Source organism: Schistocerca cancellata, chromosome 2 (genome assembly GCF_023864275.1).
Source record: "Schistocerca cancellata isolate TAMUIC-IGC-003103 chromosome 2, iqSchCanc2.1, whole genome shotgun sequence".
In the NCBI taxonomy this organism is placed as follows: Eukaryota; Metazoa; Arthropoda; class Insecta; order Orthoptera; family Acrididae; genus Schistocerca; species Schistocerca cancellata.
Genome location: NC_064627.1, coordinates 383,280,289 through 383,300,207, shown reverse-complemented (window position 1 = coordinate 383,300,207; position 19,919 = coordinate 383,280,289). Strand labels below are relative to the sequence as shown.

At 36.6% G+C, this 19,919-nt stretch overlaps 2 protein-coding genes across 2 annotated transcripts in view; one reads left to right on the top strand and one right to left on the bottom strand.

Annotated features, from left to right (window-relative positions):
• The first annotated feature begins 1,335 nt into the window (after window positions 1-1,335).
• The window catches only part of LOC126161789 (chromodomain-helicase-DNA-binding protein 7), a 315,231-nt gene continuing 296,647 nt past the window's right edge, over window positions 1,336-19,919 (top strand). Inside the window, exons 1-2 of the mRNA XM_049917862.1 lie at window positions 1,336-1,811; window positions 1,902-2,040. The gene's annotated coding sequence lies outside the window, so the exon portion shown is untranslated. The remainder of the gene's footprint in view (window positions 1,812-1,901; window positions 2,041-19,919) is intronic.
• Window positions 10,152-12,237, bottom strand: LOC126154258 (piggyBac transposable element-derived protein 4-like). The gene is made up of 2 exons (XM_049916125.1): window positions 11,418-12,237; window positions 10,152-10,231 (listed from the first exon to the last, which is right to left on the bottom strand). The coding sequence occupies exons 1-2, from the start codon at window positions 12,235-12,237 to the stop codon at window positions 10,152-10,154; spliced, it is 900 nt and encodes a 299-aa protein (XP_049772082.1).

The following is a 19,919-nucleotide window of genomic DNA, read 5'->3' as shown; positions in this document are numbered from 1 at the left end:
AGAGAATTGTACGACTTCAGAGTTCTACAGGGGTCATCTTTCCCACGCTATTTCGTTAACCTGATTTCTTATTTCTGAACTACTTTTTCATTTTGTGTTGCAGTCTTATATCAAGCTGTACACTTTGCACTACAGTAATTGCTTAATACCTTACAGGTAAGACATTTTATTTAATTATCTTAACGATGTTCCTGCGCTTGAAATTTACACATTCCGTCTTCCTATAGGGTTAAATCACGACCCCGTGGAAGCTAATCCTCTGGTACTTAGCACAAAACTGTAGGTGGATAGCGGAAACAGAGCAAACTCAATGTGCAACTTATTGGATTTGTGTTGCTGTACCGACACAAGAAGGGGAAAAACTCGTTTGGCTACAGCTGTAGAAGCTGCATCAAATAATGAATACAATCATGCATTAAGCGCAGCATAAACGATAAATAACCAAAGCGCCTAAGAAAATTTTGTTGTGAACTGTATTTGAAAACAGTCACTGCACCACAAATAATTCATACTATCCACCAAAAAGATTACGGAAATGTTGTTAATTTCACTGTTTCTGTCACACATATGCTATTCAAGACAGTCAGCCTACGCTCAAATACATGTATCCATTGACTGATGTTTATTTATTGTACAGCCAATCTGTTTAGAAAGTCCACTGAAACTTCCTGGGTTTTGTTACATTATCTTTGGGCTTTCAGAATTTAATATGTCGGAACTAGTTTGCAAACTCTCCGATAGAGTGCCTGCTGTAGTTCCAGAAATTGCCGAATGGCAGTAGTGTTGCAAGTGAACTGATGTGGTTGTAGAAGAGAATCGATTAATTTGTTAGAAAGAAATTACTGCGGGTGATATATCGACCAGTTAAGAAGAATGTAAATAAAACTCCTTTTACCTGACACATGGCTATAAGCAATACGAGGTTTGCAGAGGAAAATATGTCGTTTCTATCGTCCACATAACGCGTAAGTACGCCCCTTTACGGCTCAGCGGTTTACCTCTTTCGATATCACTGCTTACCGTTGATTCGAATGTGTAAGAAGTCTTCAGATGCATACAGCGCAGGAATGTGTATGTATTTTGACATTGTGTTGAAAGAAATGTTATACGGGCTCTCAACTCGGTGCTGTTTTCCCATTGGCTGGTCGAGAATCCACATTTCTAATGACGCCATATAAGATACCACCTGATTGGTTGTATTTTCACGACGAGTAAGGACGGTGGGTATTATTCTAACCAATTAGATCACTGGTCTTATAAGCTATTCTCGTTATTTTACGCGATAGCGACTGATATGTGGAATGGAAGAGGAATTTGAGGATGTTTGGGATTGGGCACCAGTGTAAAATGCATTATATTGTGGTAAGCTGTCATTTGTTCCTTTACCGGAAGGGCCTGTAGTTATCCATGGCGGAGGAATTGTTCTGTTCTGATTCCGACCGAGTTTGTGACACAGGAAGTATTGAGCGTATCAAGGCACCCAAGCCGAAAGAGGACACTTCGAATGGCGTTCACAAAGTTCATTGTTCCCTAATCTGGAGTGCTTGTGTTGCAAGTGAAAATTTTAAGCGAAATCGATGTGCTCCGTTAGGTGAGAAGTTACTCACCCCATCAAGTGCGTAGTGCGTGTTCGAGATGCAGGTAGTGAACGTAAAGTGTTTGTGAGTGCCCGGCTGTCATGTTGGCGTTGGTCGGAACATTTTTTGTCTCGTCTCTTGTCAAGAATTATGATAGTTACCGTCAGGCCGTGGACGGACGCTAACCTGACTCCATCTTTTGATTCGCATCTCAGTTATAAATGTTTTAAGCTAGTAAGTTGTCAAGCTTTTCGCTCATACCAGCGAGTTTTTGTTTATGAAGTACTTGTTTTGAGTAAAGCTTCCGTTGTGTGTTTGTTACAGCCACATCCCGGGTGGTATAGCGTTAGTGTTGGTGCGTCTCTCTTGAGCTACGTTACGAAATATTGAACAAAATGAGTTTTTTTGAGAAAAGGACGTTTGAGAGTTCGGAGTCACTTTCTGTAACGAACATTGCAAAAATGTAAGTGATGTTTACAAGTCAAATGTGTTAAACGTACCTTAACAGTTCTGTTATTAAATAGTTTGTTATATAGTAGTAAATTTCTATTTGTCTATTTTTTGTAAGTGTTGGTGATAATTTATTACTTTTGTGTAGAATCAGCTGAAGGTGTCAGCCACAGAAAGCGCTAACCCTTTGGTTAGTAAGAATTAGCCTGATAGCATAATCATGTTTCCAAAGCGCCAAACGCTGTTAACAAGTAGGGCCAACTAGTTCCTTATATACTGCTATAATTTTTTTTTCGGCTGTGAAGACGCGTTGTTGATATGTTTTTGTATTCATATAAACAAAACAATCTTCAGTAATTCAAAATATGCTGTTTTGGGTTAGCACTTCCTTCAGCAGGCTCCTTCAGTTTGAGAAGCTGTTAAAATTGTACAGTATTGCATCTTGTGGCTTAACGCCGTACTGGATTGATGGGGTGAGACAGTAATATAAGCATCAGGTTACACAAATTTGCAATTCGATCTGTCCATTGTAAGCACCCAGGAGCTCATATTACACATTTTCTCGTTTACCTGGAAAATTAGCGAATAGTTTTTACATATTTTAAAGACTTTCATTCAATATAGTTGGTACATTCTTGGAAGGATGATTTTACCTTAAACAGGTGTACTGTTATTTCGCTAGTGCCAGTGAAACATGCAACTTGGAGAGTAGAAATTATTTTAAATCTGGCTTCCAGAGGTAGGTTTTTTTTAAGTGGGTAGTATCATATTGCATTTAAAGTTGCTGTTGTGAGTAATATCTATAGTTAGATGAGAAATCAGTTGTAGGCCTCATTATTATATGTGGGGTTGGGGGAGTACTTTGTATTAAGAATATTCTGTGGTACCTGTATGTGTGGAAATACATCTAGGTTTCGGTGAAAGTGCTCTCTTGTGTAGTAGTCGCATGCTGGTCATGTTTTGTGAAACTGCACGAAAATTTTATTTTTTATTAGTTTACCTCAATAATACTTCTAAGATTTGTTCTCAGAACGTTGTCTTTGGAACTCCATTTAGGACGTTCTCGCCATTTTTAATCGAGTTTAAAGGCATTTTTAGTTTGTGTAAATTTATTATATTTACTAATTAGTTCTTTAATCATAAGCTTTCATATTTTTCTGTTAGATGATGGAATTGCACAGTTGTTCTGTGATTTTGGCCTGTTGTTTTGATATGTTCTGTATGTGTGCCTCTGCATGTGCATTTCCGTTTTCTGTTTATCATCCAATGCTTCTAATAAAGAGCTTTGTTACTAGGAATCATCTTGACATCTATGTCTTTGGTTTAGGCTTTTGGCATTATAAAAATTGAAATTATGTTAAGTCTGTGGAAGCAAGAGATACTAATTCTTGTGGTGGGTAGGATTTTACAGACAAAGTGTTTGGTGTTTTTTTTTTCCCCCAATGTTACTTTTCATTGTTTTCTAATATCTTTTACCCAACTTCTGTTAGGTCATTCTTTCTTGTCTTGGAATCCAGTCATGTAATTTCTTAGTCCATCTAATAGTCATTTACTTGGCTGCAGGACATGCACACTTCCATTCCAATTTCAGTCATGTAGATAATGCATTATAATCCTATCTATTTCTGGCTTGGCTCCATTTGTCTTCCTGTCTCTTACTAATTATCAATAGGATTATCACTTGTGTTCATTGGTCCATCGTTGTTTCTGCAGTAGAAGTCCATGCTGAGTGCCGTAACTCAAAACTGATAAAAGACACTGGTTATCAATTTCCCTTTTTTACATATGGCCTGCTTGACCAAAAGTATTCTAGTTCATTTTTACTCTTCTGGTTACTTTCTGGATTGTCAATAAAGTGGTGATTTCAAATGCCCTAAATATAAGATTTATTAATTTTATAGGTGGTTTTGTGACCATATTCATTGATATTAAATGTTTCTGCCGTTAAGTTCAGAATGGCACCAGTAGAGTATCATCTTTGTAGCTTATTTAGAGTAGGGTCTTTGTAGTAAATAAATGGAGGAAAAGTTCTTTGAATCAGTCTGTAAAACAATCAAATGACCATCACATCTCCTGCTATTGAAATCCTTTCATTAAATGATTGGTATTTGTAGTTTTGGAATAATGTAATGGAAGAGAGGTACAAACTGCTATTGAAATTGTATTCCATGCCCAGTAAACTACAGTGATTCTGATTCTTTTAAAAATTGGTCACCTTTATTGCCTGTATTATAAATCAGACTTACTAACTTTATGTGGTAACCAGTTCAGATTGGATTGGCTGCTTTTAGTTAATCTACAATAATACAACAGCAGTGAAATGGACATTATACTAACATTGAGTACTATGGGAATGTTCCTGCTCGTAGCACTTAGTTGCAAGTTAGCAACAAAAATGATCAGTTTTTGAAAATGTGGTATAATTGGATGGATAAATAAAATCTACTCGGTGAACAGAGGCTGGAGAAAACCCACACAAAGGTTAAGGAGACATGGAAGATTTCAGTTCTAGTGACTCCTCTACCTGCCAGAAGGGTTGAAGGGGAAGAATAGGGTATGAAGGAAGAGGACTGGCAACTTTTAGGAAATGGGAAGAATTATGGAAAAGTCACCCAGAACCACGGGTTTGGACAACTTTGCCGTAACTCTCCCCATTTCTGAAATTAATCCACAGAATTTAATGAATATTCTTTCAGATTAGGCTACTCAGCAATTGTGCTTTATAAGTACTTCTATTAGTGATTAAATTCTGTTTGGTAGTGCACTGAACTTTGTCATGGCCGTGGTTGGAAAACTATCTTGTGTGTGTCTTAGACTGTCTTGATTGCAGATGTTTTAATGGTGAATTTGATGTGTCTTGCATGTTTATCATGGTTTAGATTTACATGAATGAAACAATGGAACAGATGTTGGCCGTAAACTATTATAAATGCTAGTCCAACAGGATAGGTTTATAAGGATCCATGTTCACTGGAAGTAATGATCCTTCCTTACGTCTTCTGTAGTAGCAGAATCATTTCTGCATCTTGCAGAGTCTTCATAGCTGATGTAATGTGGTTGTGGAATAATGTGTAGTAAACTGTTAGCAGGTAGGCCTACTGTTCTGTTATAATGTTTTTTAATTTCTTCACTAATTAAATGACTCGTGAAGGTTTATGCACATATGTACAATGTGCTATAGAGAGGGTTCTGGCTGGCAAAATTGTGAAAAAGTTATTCTTGAAATGTATTCCATTGCAGTAAACTATTAGTCATTTTCTTCTAACTACTTCCAAAGCATTTCCTCTGAATGCTTTGTTTGAATTTGTTGCATGAGCATTTGCAAACATATTTGCAGCTTGGATAATGAGTACAAATCAGACAAAATCAATTGCTTCTCATTTATATTGGTACATTCTTTTTTTGAGTATATATACCTGTCCGTGATTGTTGATCGTATTTTCGTTGAGGTGTTTCTTCGGTGTCATGTGGTGTTGGAAACTCAGTGATGTACTTGCTGTGATGTAACATCAGTTTCTGGTGAACTCCCAACTGCTGCAAGCGACCAATAACAATAAAACACAGATATCTGCACTAACATATGATATCCTACACAAAGAATGCAAACCTGTGCACTATTTGGAATATACACTTGAGTATAACAATAATAAATGACACACCCAATTACTCATTTATGTACAGTGAAGGTACGGGAGACTTTGCATCATGGACTTAGGAGTGAAATACCCCAAATTGAACCATGCATATATTCTGTACTCTCACATTCTTTCCAATTTAATTTAATATTGCCGAAGAAACCCGAAGTTTAACCAGCTTCATCATTATCCAGTATCATTGAGGGATGTGTCATCCATTGTTTTGTTTCTCAGTTATTTTGAAATTATTTTCATTAAACCTCTGCTGCACCTCAGTGAACAGAGCATCTGCCTGTTGTACAGCTTGTGTCTCACTCTTTCTACTAGTGAACAATGTTGTCATCTGCATGTACATAAAATGTATCCATTTAAACTTTGATCATCAACAGATATCAGAAACTAGAGCTGCTGTATGGTTCGTTGTGTTGCAACTTCGTTGCCTAAGACTGGTATGACTTTGCATCACTTGATTAGATAATATTAGACAGTTGCAGAGCAACTCTCCTAATTATGCAAAACTTTAACTAACACCTACTGTGTAGACTCTTTCTTCAAAAACTTGATTGATCTTTTGAAAGAAGTTAATTGTCCTCATACTAGGTTACATTTGTTTTTCATTGTAGCTTCCATCGCTTCAGCCAGCACTGGGTTTATGCAGGTACACCTGTACCTTTAGACTTCACTTACGTCTCCTCTATTGTGAAATGATAGTGTACCTGCTGGTTTTAGGAAATCTGGGAATTCAGAACTGGAATGACATTTTTCAGTTACAAGCGCAACAGTTCAATGGTTCCATCAATTCTCTCCCTTTCTTTCTCTTTCTGTTTACAGGAGATTCCGTAAGTATCTGAATATCTGAGCTCACTAAAGATTTGTGCCGTTAAGTTCTCAGGATGTCATTGGAACCCACCCTCTCTGTTTTGCATGTTGCACTGGTTTCTAGGTTTCACAGATTCTGTGCTGCCTAGCAGAGATATAGATTTTTTTTCCATGAATCTAAAATTATTTTCACCTTTTTGATTGTACCACTTCTTTTGGTTGGTTCTTTAGCCTGTAAGTTACTGACATAAAGTGCATTCTTAGATTCAGTATCTGTAGCTATCTTTACTTGATCAATCAGTACCTGAACATGCATTTTATGTTTGCCATTGTTGGGTGTACTAGATCTACTTGACAATTTTTCAATCCTTTCTTATATGCCATATGATCTGTCATGTTACGTTATCTTGTCAAATTTTTTAAGGGTCGGGATCATGCAAACGAGTGCATCAGTTTGGTACTACGTCCATAATATTTGTCACTATTAAATAGCAGATGAAAGCATCTAATCCGCCTTTTTTGATGTTTAGTATGAATTTTATTGCAGCACCTATTTCATTCCCTGTGGTGAATATATGAAATCATTACGTAGGTTTTTTATGGTAATAGTTCTCATATGAAGAGTACTATTTCTACCGTTACTACTGACTGTAGCAGTGATTGTAATTTTTTTTATTTGCTTCTTTTTCTCTCCAATTCACATACATTAGCACTTTGGTTATATGTTCAGACCATTTATTTAGGTATTTTGTTAGTATACTCCAGAGTTACTCTTGGCTTGTTGTTACTACTCTTTTATTAAACTTCCTCTACATCTAGGTCTACCTTGTTTTTGGAAGTTCTATCATACAATGTTCGTAATATCACCAAAGTGGAGTTGCTGAATGTGGTTTTCTTAAATTTGTTTTCCAAAGCTGATAAAGTAGATATTCTAGAAATTGAATAAAGGGGCAGCTGCAAACATAAGAAACTTAGAAGTCAATATCCTTATTTAGCTAAGCAATTTAAACCACATAATAAAGGCAAGTCTTCCAATCCATGTTGTATACCAATCAGGTTTCTTTTAGAGTATGCCTTATACTTAGCAGTTGTTCGCAACTGCTCACTCGACAAGCATATATATTTACAGATGGAAAAGTTGCACAGGTCACTCCAGTGCCCAAGAGAGGAAATAGGAATAGTCTATTCCATCAGTTTGCAGTAGGATTTTGGAATGTATACAGTGCTCTAACATTATGAATTACCTTAAAGAAAACTATCTATTGACACAGTCGGCTTGGGTCCAGAAAATCTCATTCTTCTGAAACAATTACCTCTTTATTCTCACAAGGTGATGAATACTATGGAAGGGGATTGTAAATCAATTCCATATATCTAGATTTACAGAAGGCTTTTGACGTCATTCATCACAAGCATCTTGTAATTAAACCAAGGACCTTTGGATCATCATCTCAGTTGTGCGACTGGACTCATGATTTCCTATCAGAAAGATCACTGCGTAGTAATCAACGCAAAATAGAGTAGTGATATCTGACATTCCCTAAAGAACTGGTATAGGATGTCTGCTGTTCCCAATGATTTAAGGTTCAACCTGAACAGCCCTCTTAGTGTTTACAGATGACGCTGTCTATTACTGTGTAGTAAATCATTAGAATATCAAATCTAATTGCAAATTAATTTAGATAAGGCATCTGTATGGTGCAAAAAGTGGCAATTAACTATAAATAATGAAAAGTATGAATATGGAATCTGCTAAATTTTAGTTACATGATAAATCACACAAACCTTAAGGCTGTAAATTCAACTAAATTCGTAGGGATTACAGTGATGAACAACTTCAGTTGGAACAGTCACATAGAGAATGTTGTGGGTAAGGCAAATGCGAGGCTGTGCTGTATTGACAGAATGCATAGAAGACGCAGCATATTTACTAAATAGGCGGGCTCCACTAATATTTGTTCGTCCTCTTCTACAGTATTGTTGTGCATTGTGGAGTACTTACCAGATAGGATTGACAGAGGACATCAAAGTCCAAAGAAAAGTGGCTGATTTTGTGTTATTGTGAAATAGGGGAGAGATGGTCTTGGATCTGATATGTAAGTTGGGTGGCAATTATTAAAACAATGTCAAACAATGGAAATTCTAGATTGGAATATCAACAGCCAAGGAAAAGATAGATTGCTACTAACTGTAAAGGTAACGTGTTGAGTTGCAGGCACGCATGCACTCTCCTTTCAGTCACTCACCCAAGCAAGCAGACCTCACGCCCACTTTGCTGCAGTTGTTTATTTTTGCCTGACAGCCTTTCTTCCATCCCACAACCCTATATGTTTTGCTTTGTTACTATTCTCACTACCCCTATTCTCCTTAGCATTATTCTCAGTATTCATACTTCGTCTTCTTTTCTTTGCCTATTCACAGCCTTCCAAACTGTGTGTGTGTGTGTGTGTGTGTGTGTGTGTGTGTGTGTGTGTGTGTGTGTGTGTGTGTATTTCATTACCTTATTCTTATGAACAGTACTGCACAGATAAAAACCATAACATAACAAAGATTTCGTTTTTCAGCAAGTTGCCAACTTACTCCTCCGAATGTGGAAATATTTTGCTGTTATTCATCTACATAGGGAGAAATGATCTTTGTCATAAAATAAGAGAAATTGGAGCTGGCACAGAATTACTTAAGTATTTGTTGGAAGAGTGGTATCAAGCTGGGTTCATGAACCCTCTTCCAGGCACTGCAGTGTGAATTGCAGAGTAGTCATGTAAATGTATCGTCTCATGGTTTAGCTGCTGCAACTCGCCCTTGCGAAATGTGTAATAGTATTAGTGTGGCGTAATTTGTTATTTTCTCCTGCACTTAATGGTAAACATAAATTAGCTGTGACAGCTTCTTTATTCTCATTTTCATAATTACTTTCAGGGATGTTTGCTTTATTCATTTTCTTTGTATGATTTGGATAAATATCTTTCTGCTATTTGACTGTCATGGCTCCTGAGTGCATCAGATCTTTGTGAGGTATCTCACTTTTCTGAGCTAAGTGTGCCCATATACATTGTAAGGTAATTTGCATCTTAGTTGTGCTTTTGATTATATGTGCTTGTTTCAAATTGCAAGTAGGGATGGTTGTCTAACTTTACAGGTTTTATTGTAATACCAAACACTGTTATTTATTTCAAAAATTGTTTCTTCTAAAACCTTTTTAGTTTGCCTATAACCTTGTCAACTGTTCGAACTATGATGTCCTACCGATTGAGAGTGTTAATGGATTGACATAAATTGTATTGCACAGTAGCAGGGTTCCAGTATTCATCCAAATATAGTGAATAAGGGATTCCATGAGTTCCATAAATAACTCTGGATAAATACAGGGGTATTTCACTCAAAATGCACAACTGATGCTTGCTCCTGTCCTCTCAGCTGATGCTGCTCCTCCATCCACTGATCATGGTCCAGTGGCTTGCAGAGTGTTTTTGTAGATGCCAATAAGATGTTCAACTCTCTTTTCCTTCAACATTACGTCAGTGTCATTTTGTTAGCATCATTTTGTTCTTTCGTGTACTGTTTTCATCAATGCAGTTTCACAAGTCTGTAGTAAAAGTGAACCAAACTCGTAAACACAGAATTGAATAATGTTGTTAATACATTTTGCCAAATAATGTGGCACTTTTGACTAGTTGATGTTCAGCTTTAGCTCTGTTCTTGATTGATAATGTTCTTCACACTTCCTTCGCTTTGAGTGCACAGGATAATCTAATAAAGAAAATCCAATAATCCATAATTTTGAATAAATATTACCTTAATGCAAGTGTTAATGGACATGTATTCCACTAGATTAGTTCTGTGTTATGGAATATGGTGAGACATTTATTTTGGTAAGGTACCGATATAAATGTAGAGAGCCATTCAATTACTTAAACCATCCTTAATAAGTTTACCTTGGTCATCATAGTGTAGTGGTGCAATGTAGGTACATGCTTCAGTTTCCATAAAGTTCTAAATTTTCCCACTTCTGAAGTGTGCAGCATAGATGGAATAGTGAGCTTGTGAAATGGTGTGAGCAAGAGAGACAAATGTAAATGCCACATTTAAATTGCAATCGTTTAAGCATAGCCATGGTGCAACTGTGCTCTTTGATAAACCATATATTAATTTTTTATATGTTTACACAAAGTGTTTTCAGGTCATTTTAATGTATTTCACATAGTGGTTTTTATTTGGAAAATAGGTTTACAGAAAAGCCCTTATTCATGTGTGTTTCATTTAGCAGTGTATGAGGGTATGCTGAAAAGTAATGTCTCAGAATTTATGTGAAAACTCTTAACGCTTTTTAAATAAAACAAACTTGATTAATATTCTACATCTGTATTCTTCATATCACCCTGGTGATGAACACCTTTCTCCCAACAAGAGATCAGTTTGTTGATACCATCACTGTAGAATGTTTGACTTTGTTGATGAAAGCATAACCTCATCTTGGTTTTCACCACTTTGTTAGTGATAAAGTGAAGTCCTCGAAGGTGTCCTTTAACCCTTTAGTGACCAAATTATTTCCGGAAGTTGTAAACTTTTTATGAACACTTTATTGGGCTAAGAAACCGTTCATAAAATCATAGTTTAAATCTTTAAAGTGAGAGTTTAGCCTATGAGTATAAAAAAAATTAGTGGGAACTATTGTTCCCACCGAACTCTGGAGTAACTTCACTTGCTAATTTAAAAAAATGTATTTCATTTATTTTTTAGTGCAAAAACATGTTAAACATTACATTTATATTTGTATTAGTTCATATTGTCCTTTGAGTTCACTAAGGTGATGTACTATGGAACTTAGAGAAGCATGGTGCTACACACAAAGGTACACGACAGTTGCTACACATTATCTTCGTTCTCTTTTCTTTGTTCTTGGTGCTACATTGGCGGCATCTTCTGTTTGTTGTACCTTTTGTAGGGAAGTGAGTTCCAACTTTCTCCAGACGAACTTCATCTGGTACTCCAGACACACCTCTTTTTGGTGTTTGAAAATGAACGGGCCTTCCTCTTCTCTTAAGACTTGAGAAGCCAGAGATAAGCTGCCTTGCCAAGTGCAATCTAAATGTTAGCTGGTCTGCTTCTGTCTTCTGTAGCTTCCACATAACGTAGGAATTGACAACTGCCAAATCTACAAGAAAGAAAAAAAGTCTGTTCCACCACTTCCATGAACGACGGCCTACAGCATACCATTTACGCAGCTGATCAAATCTATCCACTCCTCCCATTATTTTATTATACTCTGCCACAGCCAATGGGCAGAATACTTCACTTCTGCTTCCATCTTTGTTTCTTCTCAAAACAGTTGTAATGTGTTTGTGATTGTGGTAATTTGATAATATACAAACAGGTTTACTATCCTGCCACTTCACTGCTGCAACACATGACCTGGCAGCAAATTCGAATTCTCCCCTGCTAAGCTTGGAATTTTTTTTCAGCATATCAGGCAAATTCTTCCTGTTTGGACGAACAGTTCCGATGCCATAAAGTCCATGAGACTGTAACTCTTCCATTATTCGTACTGTTGTAAAATAATTGTCAAAAGCTACCAGCCTCTTGCTGCCATCCATTGCCTTTGTTAGAGTAAGCACAACTTCTTCACCCAAAGTAAATTCAGATGTATCATTTGTATCTCTTTTTCCAGTGTAGATGTCGAAATTTATGATGAACCCAGTACTAGCATCAGCTAAGCACCACACTTTATATCCACGCTTCACTGGTTTCATTGGCATATATTGTTTGAGCGTTGACCGTCCTTTGAAGGCCACCATACATTCGTCAACTGCTAAAACAGAAGATGGTTTCTAGACTTTACAAAGCTTATTTGATATTGCTCTGATGACAGGTCGAATTTTGTGTAACTTGTCATAACTTGGCTTCCCTTTTTTGACACACGTGCTGTTGTCATTGCAATGCAGGTTCTCAACAATTTTTTTTGTATCGAAGCTTTGTTATGACCGATGAGATAGCAGTTACTCCAAGAATAGGGTCACTGCTCCAACAATTTCCGAGTTGTGGAAGCTGATGAACACCCATCAAAATAAGCATTCCCAAAAAAGCTTTTAGCTCAGGAACAGTATTGTCCTGCCAGTTGGAAGATACTTTGGTTGTTTTCTTCCCTGACCTCACAACACACCTTTCCTGCCTTGCATATAAGTTTGTCTGATTGCAAATATGAAGCAACAGCTCCTCTGTAAATATAGACTCGAAATATTTTATTTCTTTATCAGACTTGGAGAAATTTGCAATATTTTCTGTGCTTTGTTCTAATTTCAGTGGGCGATTTTCAAAATATGAAATATTCTCATTCCACATTTTTTCACTAGAAGAAAATGTTGCAGCAGCTGTTTCTGGGGTTGAATCGGATACACTTGCTTGACAAGGAGACATGTTTCCAATTTCACTAGTGTCTATTGTCAGATTGAAACAGTTGTCTTCATTTGAAACAATAACGTTATCACTATTTTCGTTCAAAATCCGAGAAGTATTTGGTGATTCAGAATCATCATCAGAGTCAGCATCGATATCTGAATCTTCTACATCTTCTGGTAAAGCATACAAGATTCTGAAAACCTCTTCTGGTGTCAGTCCAGGCATTCTAAACAATAAGTAACAAACAATAACTATGATGCCGATTGCGCAGCCATATGCATTGCACTTCACACAAGTTCAGTGGGAAAAATAGTTCCCACTAACTTACCTTGTAATATTTATGTAATTTTCAGTCAAATCCAGCAAATATACATGAACACTATCGCCCTCATAAATATAAAAGTAGATAAATACAACACAAGTCACTTCACACGCAAAAGGAAAGCACACTATCCAAAAAATGCTGTAGCGGTCGAAACAGCGACTTGTTTTCATGCGGGAACCGCGCTTCTGCATTGATTGACTAACAAGCTAGAAATAGAACAGCTTTTGCCTAACCGTTGACAATCTACACGTAGTTAGCACACCCTAACAGAGATGGTAGCACAAGTTAGAAGTGGGAACACGGATTACCACTGAACTTACAGCGAAAACAAATAAGTGGGAACTATTGTTCCCACTGGTCACTAAAGGGTTAAGTTTTGAAAACACGAAAATCCGATAGGCTAAAGTCGGGACTGTATGGAGGATGATTGATAACATTGAACCCACGATGTTGGTTTGTTGCAGATTTCCTAGTACTCACGTGTGGTCTGGCATTATCGCACTGAAGGAGAGCATTCCTCAAGTGTGGATGAACTATTTGAATTTGAAACTTGATAATGGCACACTGTTTCTCATGCACTGACAGTTATTTTACACATTGCCAGGTTACATGCTACAGTCTGCAGTCCTTAAGTGTCAGGGGGGCTGCAGATATGTAGACATGAAGAATAAAGATGTAGAATGTTAACAGTGATTGTTTTATTTAAAAAGCTTTAAGTGTCTCCACGTAAAAAAATTGGAGGCCTTAATTTTCAGCATGTCCTTGTAAAAAGTGGCAGTGTAGCATTTAAATAAAACTTGACCACCCAAAACCCACTCCAGAACTCCTAGATTTCCCCTTCCCACAATAACCCTTTTGCTATAGGCAGCATTAGTAAGACAAAATATTAAATAACAAAGGCACTTAGGTGTCTAACATTTAGGTTTGTGTAATTAATGGATGTATTAAATCAGATATGATTTAGTGCCACAAGGCAAAAGGACTTATTGAGGTGCCTGTCCGCTGCATTTCTAATTAAAAATAAATGTAAATAATACCCTAAGTAAAAAATTCCTTTAGAAATAAATATTTGTCTTGCACATGGAAGCCCATAACCCACATTGAAATTATTATTATTATTATTATTATGGTTATGAATATGATACGGATATTTGTGGGAGGATGTAAATAATTTGGGTATAAACTTAACATTCACTGAACAGTGGAGTCTTTAAGTCATCAATAGGCACATAAACAAATCTGAAAACTTCACTAGCTTTCAGGCAGATTCTTTTCTGAGTTTGGAAAGTTGTCCTTTCCTTCTGTTTGCTATTATGAAACAGTCTGTAGCTCCTGCCAGTATAAAGATAGGGTGGTTATAATCAAACTTTCGCTACTTAAGCCAGTGTAAATGGAAAACTATTTACTTTATGGATACCAGTCTTTATAGGAATGATATTCAGACTGCTTGCTGCAAGATTTCTGTTGTCAGTAATGTGTTAGTGATGTGATTTGCCTTTAGGTTGAAGCTGTTTGCTCAAAACAGCAGTGGTAGTGTGGGTGCTCTTTGTGACTATTGACACACCGGGGTTGAAAAATATAATTAGGAAGTTCAAATTAATTGTCGTTTCGAAAATTGTTCCTGGGAGAGGCTGATAACCAATTGTACTGCGAATTGTTGAAGTTCCTTGTGTCATGTCTGAGCAATGTGTGATCTTCAAGCATTGGACAAGCTGAACATTCCATATTTCCGTGTTCGAAAAGTGCTGTGAACAGTTGTAAAATAGTTTGTGTAGTGTGATTCCAGATTATTGTGGATGCATATGGTCATGACATTTAGCAACATTTGCAACCTGTAACCTACACATGGTGTGCTGTGATCAAATATTACCCTTCTATGTGGAAATGAAAATGTGTTTCTTCCAATGGTTTATTGGTTACTTCCCTTCTGTGTATCCTTAAAATTATTACCAGAACATTTCATTGTCCTACAATTGCTTGTTTTCATGGGGGCCATCTCAAGTAGCTATAAAGCAGAGAGGGGGAGGGAGGACACACACACACACACACACACACACACACACACACACACACACAAATATCATTAATATAATATGACAAATTTAATAAAGAAATGTCGAAATGTGCCTCCTGCAGTGTATTTGGAGTTAGATTTGGTCTTTATCCCTAGAAAAAAACTGCTTATTCAGTCAGCAAATAACTGAATAATAAACAGATTTAAAATATTAGCAACCTAGAACAACAAAAGAATGTGGTGTTTGGTTTAATTAGTCACTATTTAAATGGGTGAAGACTTTTTGTAGTATGCATTATTGGAGAGCTATTAACAACTTTCTGTGCATTTGTTTGGCTTTAGCCTCCTTACGTTGTAGAATTTTCATCTTGTTACTGTACATCTTCATATTTTTGTTTTGGATAAAGATTTTTTTTAAAAAAAATTACATATTGTCTTGGGAATACTTCTTCATAATCATCTCCACAGACGATACAATAAATTTATCTTGTCATTTTTGTACATGTCTATTATTTACCAACATATCTTACAGAGCTATACCTCCGTCGTGGGCTGTCTTTTCCTCTCTGAATTATATGTACAGCAGCTCCACATTTTATGATTTATCATCTCTGTTTACAAATGAATTTTAAGTAGTAGGCTCAAGCTCTTCAAAAATTTATAAATGATATTGGAGCATTACATGTTCAGGTCTTTGATGTGATGTGAGCATTGATGTACCTGTAGTCATTCATAATATGACCTCATGCTCCCAATTTTTCATATACTGTACTGTTTTGTGTGTGCATACATCACTTATTACATTTACAGTACAATTTTCATTTATATTGTCATTTTTTGTACTTATGTCTCTTTTTGGTGTAGCAACATGTTAGATTAATAAGAAATTCAGATTAATATAATATTCTTTTTCTTCAACACTTTTCTGGATAGGAAACGATTCATAAAGGTACCTTTGTATATTTAAAACTGCATTGGTATTAAGGCTATTAACAAATCTTTTAGGGAGCATTCATTGGGGATGAGGGAGAACTTGTAGTATACAGTAATGTCTTGCCTCTGGTTTCCTTCCTGTCTCGTAAACTGTACTTATTATTCCAGTTTTCAATTTATGTGGATGTTTTTTGTTTTCCAAGATTGTGTTATTTTGTTAGAGATCTTACACATTTGTAAGTTACAGATGTTCACCTGCTGAATATGATATAGTGGCAAAAATTGCAATGCTCCTAAGTATGCAAATACTTAATTTGCGTATTGATTTACACCAAGTTTGTCGAGCTATTATTGCTTTGTAAGGAAAAACTTGAGAATTATTTTTATTAAACCATTGAAATACAGGACCAATTTTAGATTTAGAAAATTAGCCATCTTTTTGTTATGAAATCTGTTGATGTGGTTAAAATTTGTATTGGCCATTAAGCAATGCGATTTTGAAACTGAAACTAACATTTAAATTGTCTTTTCAGCTGTCCTCTTCAGAGTGACTAAATTAAAATTGTCATTAGCTGTGGAAGCTCTTACTCTTATGCCCTTCATTGTCATTTGTGATAAAATCAGCTAACTTAGTAAATGAGATTTTGAAAGGGGTACAATCCTTTTCAAAAATAATGTGCAGTTGGCAGTCCTTGTTCATGAAGTAGTGTGTGCTTTGCTGCAGGGATGCGGGTACACTAAGTTTGTATTTTGTGCAGCAGGAAGTAGTTCTATAAAAAATTACTTCAGTATAGAGATGCCACATTTGTAATTTATTTTGACCTGATTTATAGACATTCTAACTTTTTAATGCTATCCTTGAAGAATGTAGTAGAAGGAATTTGAAAACACTCGTCAAAGAAGAGATGAGAATGTAAAAGTGATGTCCTGCTGCTGCCAAATATGATGTTTTGGTGTAAAGTACTCTGAAAGGTCAATTAAAAATGAAACGGGAAGAATGCAATGTAGACAGGAGGAATTTATGAAATTTCATTTAATCCTACAATCAGGAAGTGTCCTCCCCCCACCCCCTTTCTCACCACAGGCATTCTCTGCCACATTTTCTTCATTAACTTCAAATGTATGTAATAAGAAAGATCTGACCTGTTTTATGGTGCATGTCTACTTAAGATTCTCTGGAATTGTGATTAGGTTTTCCTCTTCTGTGTTTACGGAAGAAACAGTTATAACACAGATTGAAAAGCTTTTGTCATAACTGTCATAATCGTGGTATTGAAATAAAGATTTTAGAAAAGTTGGAAGTGGAGGCCTGAGCAAAGCATGTAGTCACAGTATAGTTATTTGACCTAACTGGATTTTCATTTTGTTCTGTTAATGTCTACCGTCTTTTTTTCCAATAAGTGAATGGCAGTAATTTTCGATGACTGCTTGTAGTTTATAGTAATGGTAGAAGAAAACAGATTAGTTTTCCTTGTATAGTAAACTTCCCAGTAGTATAGAGAGCTAACAGTGACTGCAGTAGTAATGTGGATAAGTTGTATATAGGGTATGGGTATTAAAAGTGCTTTCTGCAGCTTGAAATAAATAAAATATTTTTTTCTGTATACATTAGAATAGAAAGGAGATGTAGTGGATACATTGAAGATAAATGAATACAGCTATAAAAATTTGAGGATGTGGTATTGCCCTATGAGCAGACCTCGGTTCAAATCACTAATGTCCTGTAGACTCAGCACTGTGAATGAAATGATACCGTTTGACGCATGACATGAGATAATCAGGTGGTGTTTACTGTTGTTGCCATTATGCTTTTACGAATATTGTGTTTAAAAAGCATTTGTTTATTTGGTAGCTTGTTCCTATGGGAGTGCACAGATCTTTTATGTGGGACATTAGACATTTCTACAGGTGTATGTAGTAACAGGAGGACATAGGTTGGGCAAGATTCACAGATGCGTTTGACATTTGCATTTTCACAAATGTTAACTGCATGCAGTTATCGTGATGTACCACCAAGGATTGTGAGTGCATTTTATCTTACAAGGGGAGACTACACACAATGATCAACAAATTTTAATACACTTTTACATGCTGATTGGGGTTTGCTGAAAAATAACAGCTTTAGGTCACTCGGTCGTAGTGTTTGGGGGGAAAAAAATAATGGTAATACAAGTTTGTCGTATAGATATGTAAAAAGTGATGATGCAGCATTTAGCACTACTGATTGGTATCTTGCAACTTGATGGAGTAATCTAATGCATAGGCTATTGTTTTCTATTATTGTGTACACAGTGTATTCCTGCACTTTGGCTTGATACTGCATGAATAACTTCATTGCAAAATTGAAAAATCAGTTTACTCCTTTAAACAAAAAAGAAACTGCACAATTGAGCTGATGCAATAACAATCTGTACCAGCATTGACAATCCATACCATTGCCCATAATCAGTTCTCTGCTGCATTATTTCAAGCCATGTTTTCATATGCTTGGTATGTGTTGAAATTAAGTTCAGGCACATCTTCATGAAGATACAAAAATTTCTTCTAAGATCTTTTAAGTGAGTTACTTCAGAGTGATCCTGTCAGTGTATTGGACAGTATTTAAATATATGGATTGTCAATTGTAGTGTTTCCGTTTTAGATCTCTGGTCCCTCACTCATTGTAGAATGAGTGTGCTGTTCTTCGTTGTGGTGCCATACTGTTGGTATTGTTGTTAGACACTGATGTTTAGTACTTGTCATATAACCAATCCCTTTATTATAGGCTGAGTGTAGTGAAACTTTCAGTGTTCACTAGGCTGTAAATAAAGCTGTGATATATTAACTAAGACAACTTCTGTTCATTTTAGGCAGTATGACGCATCTCTGGAGCTCTGCTGGGTGTTCAGATATTAAAATCAAAGGGTATTTTTATTTTAATATCTTTAAAATCTTAAAAGCATACATTTGTGTAAGCTGGCTATTTATAAGGAAATATTGGAGCTATCTGTCTAATTACAAGTACTATTTGAATCGACAAGTTTTTTCCAGTATGATGAATTAGTTCTTAACCAGCTCTTTTTGCTATGTCGCATTTCTATTGGGCGATGTTTACCTATTTAGTCATTATTAATCTTCATTTCAACTGCTGGAAAAATCAAATGCTAGTAGTTTCTTATAATTGAAGTGGTGGTGGTGGTGGTGGTGGTGGTGGTGGTGGTGGTGGTGGTGGTGGTGGTGGTGGTGGTGGTGGTGGTGGTAATGGTAATGGTAATGGTAATAATTGTATATGTGTAACACAGTGGAAAGTAAAGTTAATATGTGCATGCACCCCTCCGCCTCCCCATACACCTGCATTATGTCGGCTGGAGACAATGCCAGGATACAATTCAGCAGGTGTGGTGTGTAAAGGGAGTAAGAGGCAGCATTAAGCTTGGCAGAGGGGGTAGCTAGTCACTCGGAGGGAGGCAGTGGGTGTGCGGGATGGGACTGCAGGTGTGAGGGACAGGAGATAAATAGGCTGTGCATGCAGTATGTAGGCACCAGAGCAGCTAAGTTTGTGTGGCATACGATGATGTGGATTGGGAGGGGATGACAGGGAAAGGTGAAACTTGTTGGTTAGAGGGAGTCAGGACAGTGCGTTAGTAAGCGTTACGACCAGGAGGATTATGGGAGTGATGGATGTGTTGCAAGGTTAACTCTTACCTATGTAGTTGAGAAAAGCTGTTGCTGAAGGGAAAGATCTAGGTGTCATGGGTTGTGAAGCAGCCATTGAACTCCAGTGTGCTGTG

Bases quoted from the DNA above. Each gene is read 5' to 3' on its own strand.
- LOC126154258 (XM_049916125.1), bottom strand. From the start codon at position 12,237: ATGCCAATGAAACCAGTGAAGCGTGGATATAAAGTGTGGTGCTTAGCT. The intron at 10,232-11,417 runs GTACAACAAACA...TTTCTTTATTAG, and splicing joins AACTCACTTCCCTACAAAAG to ATTATCCTGTGCACTCAAAG.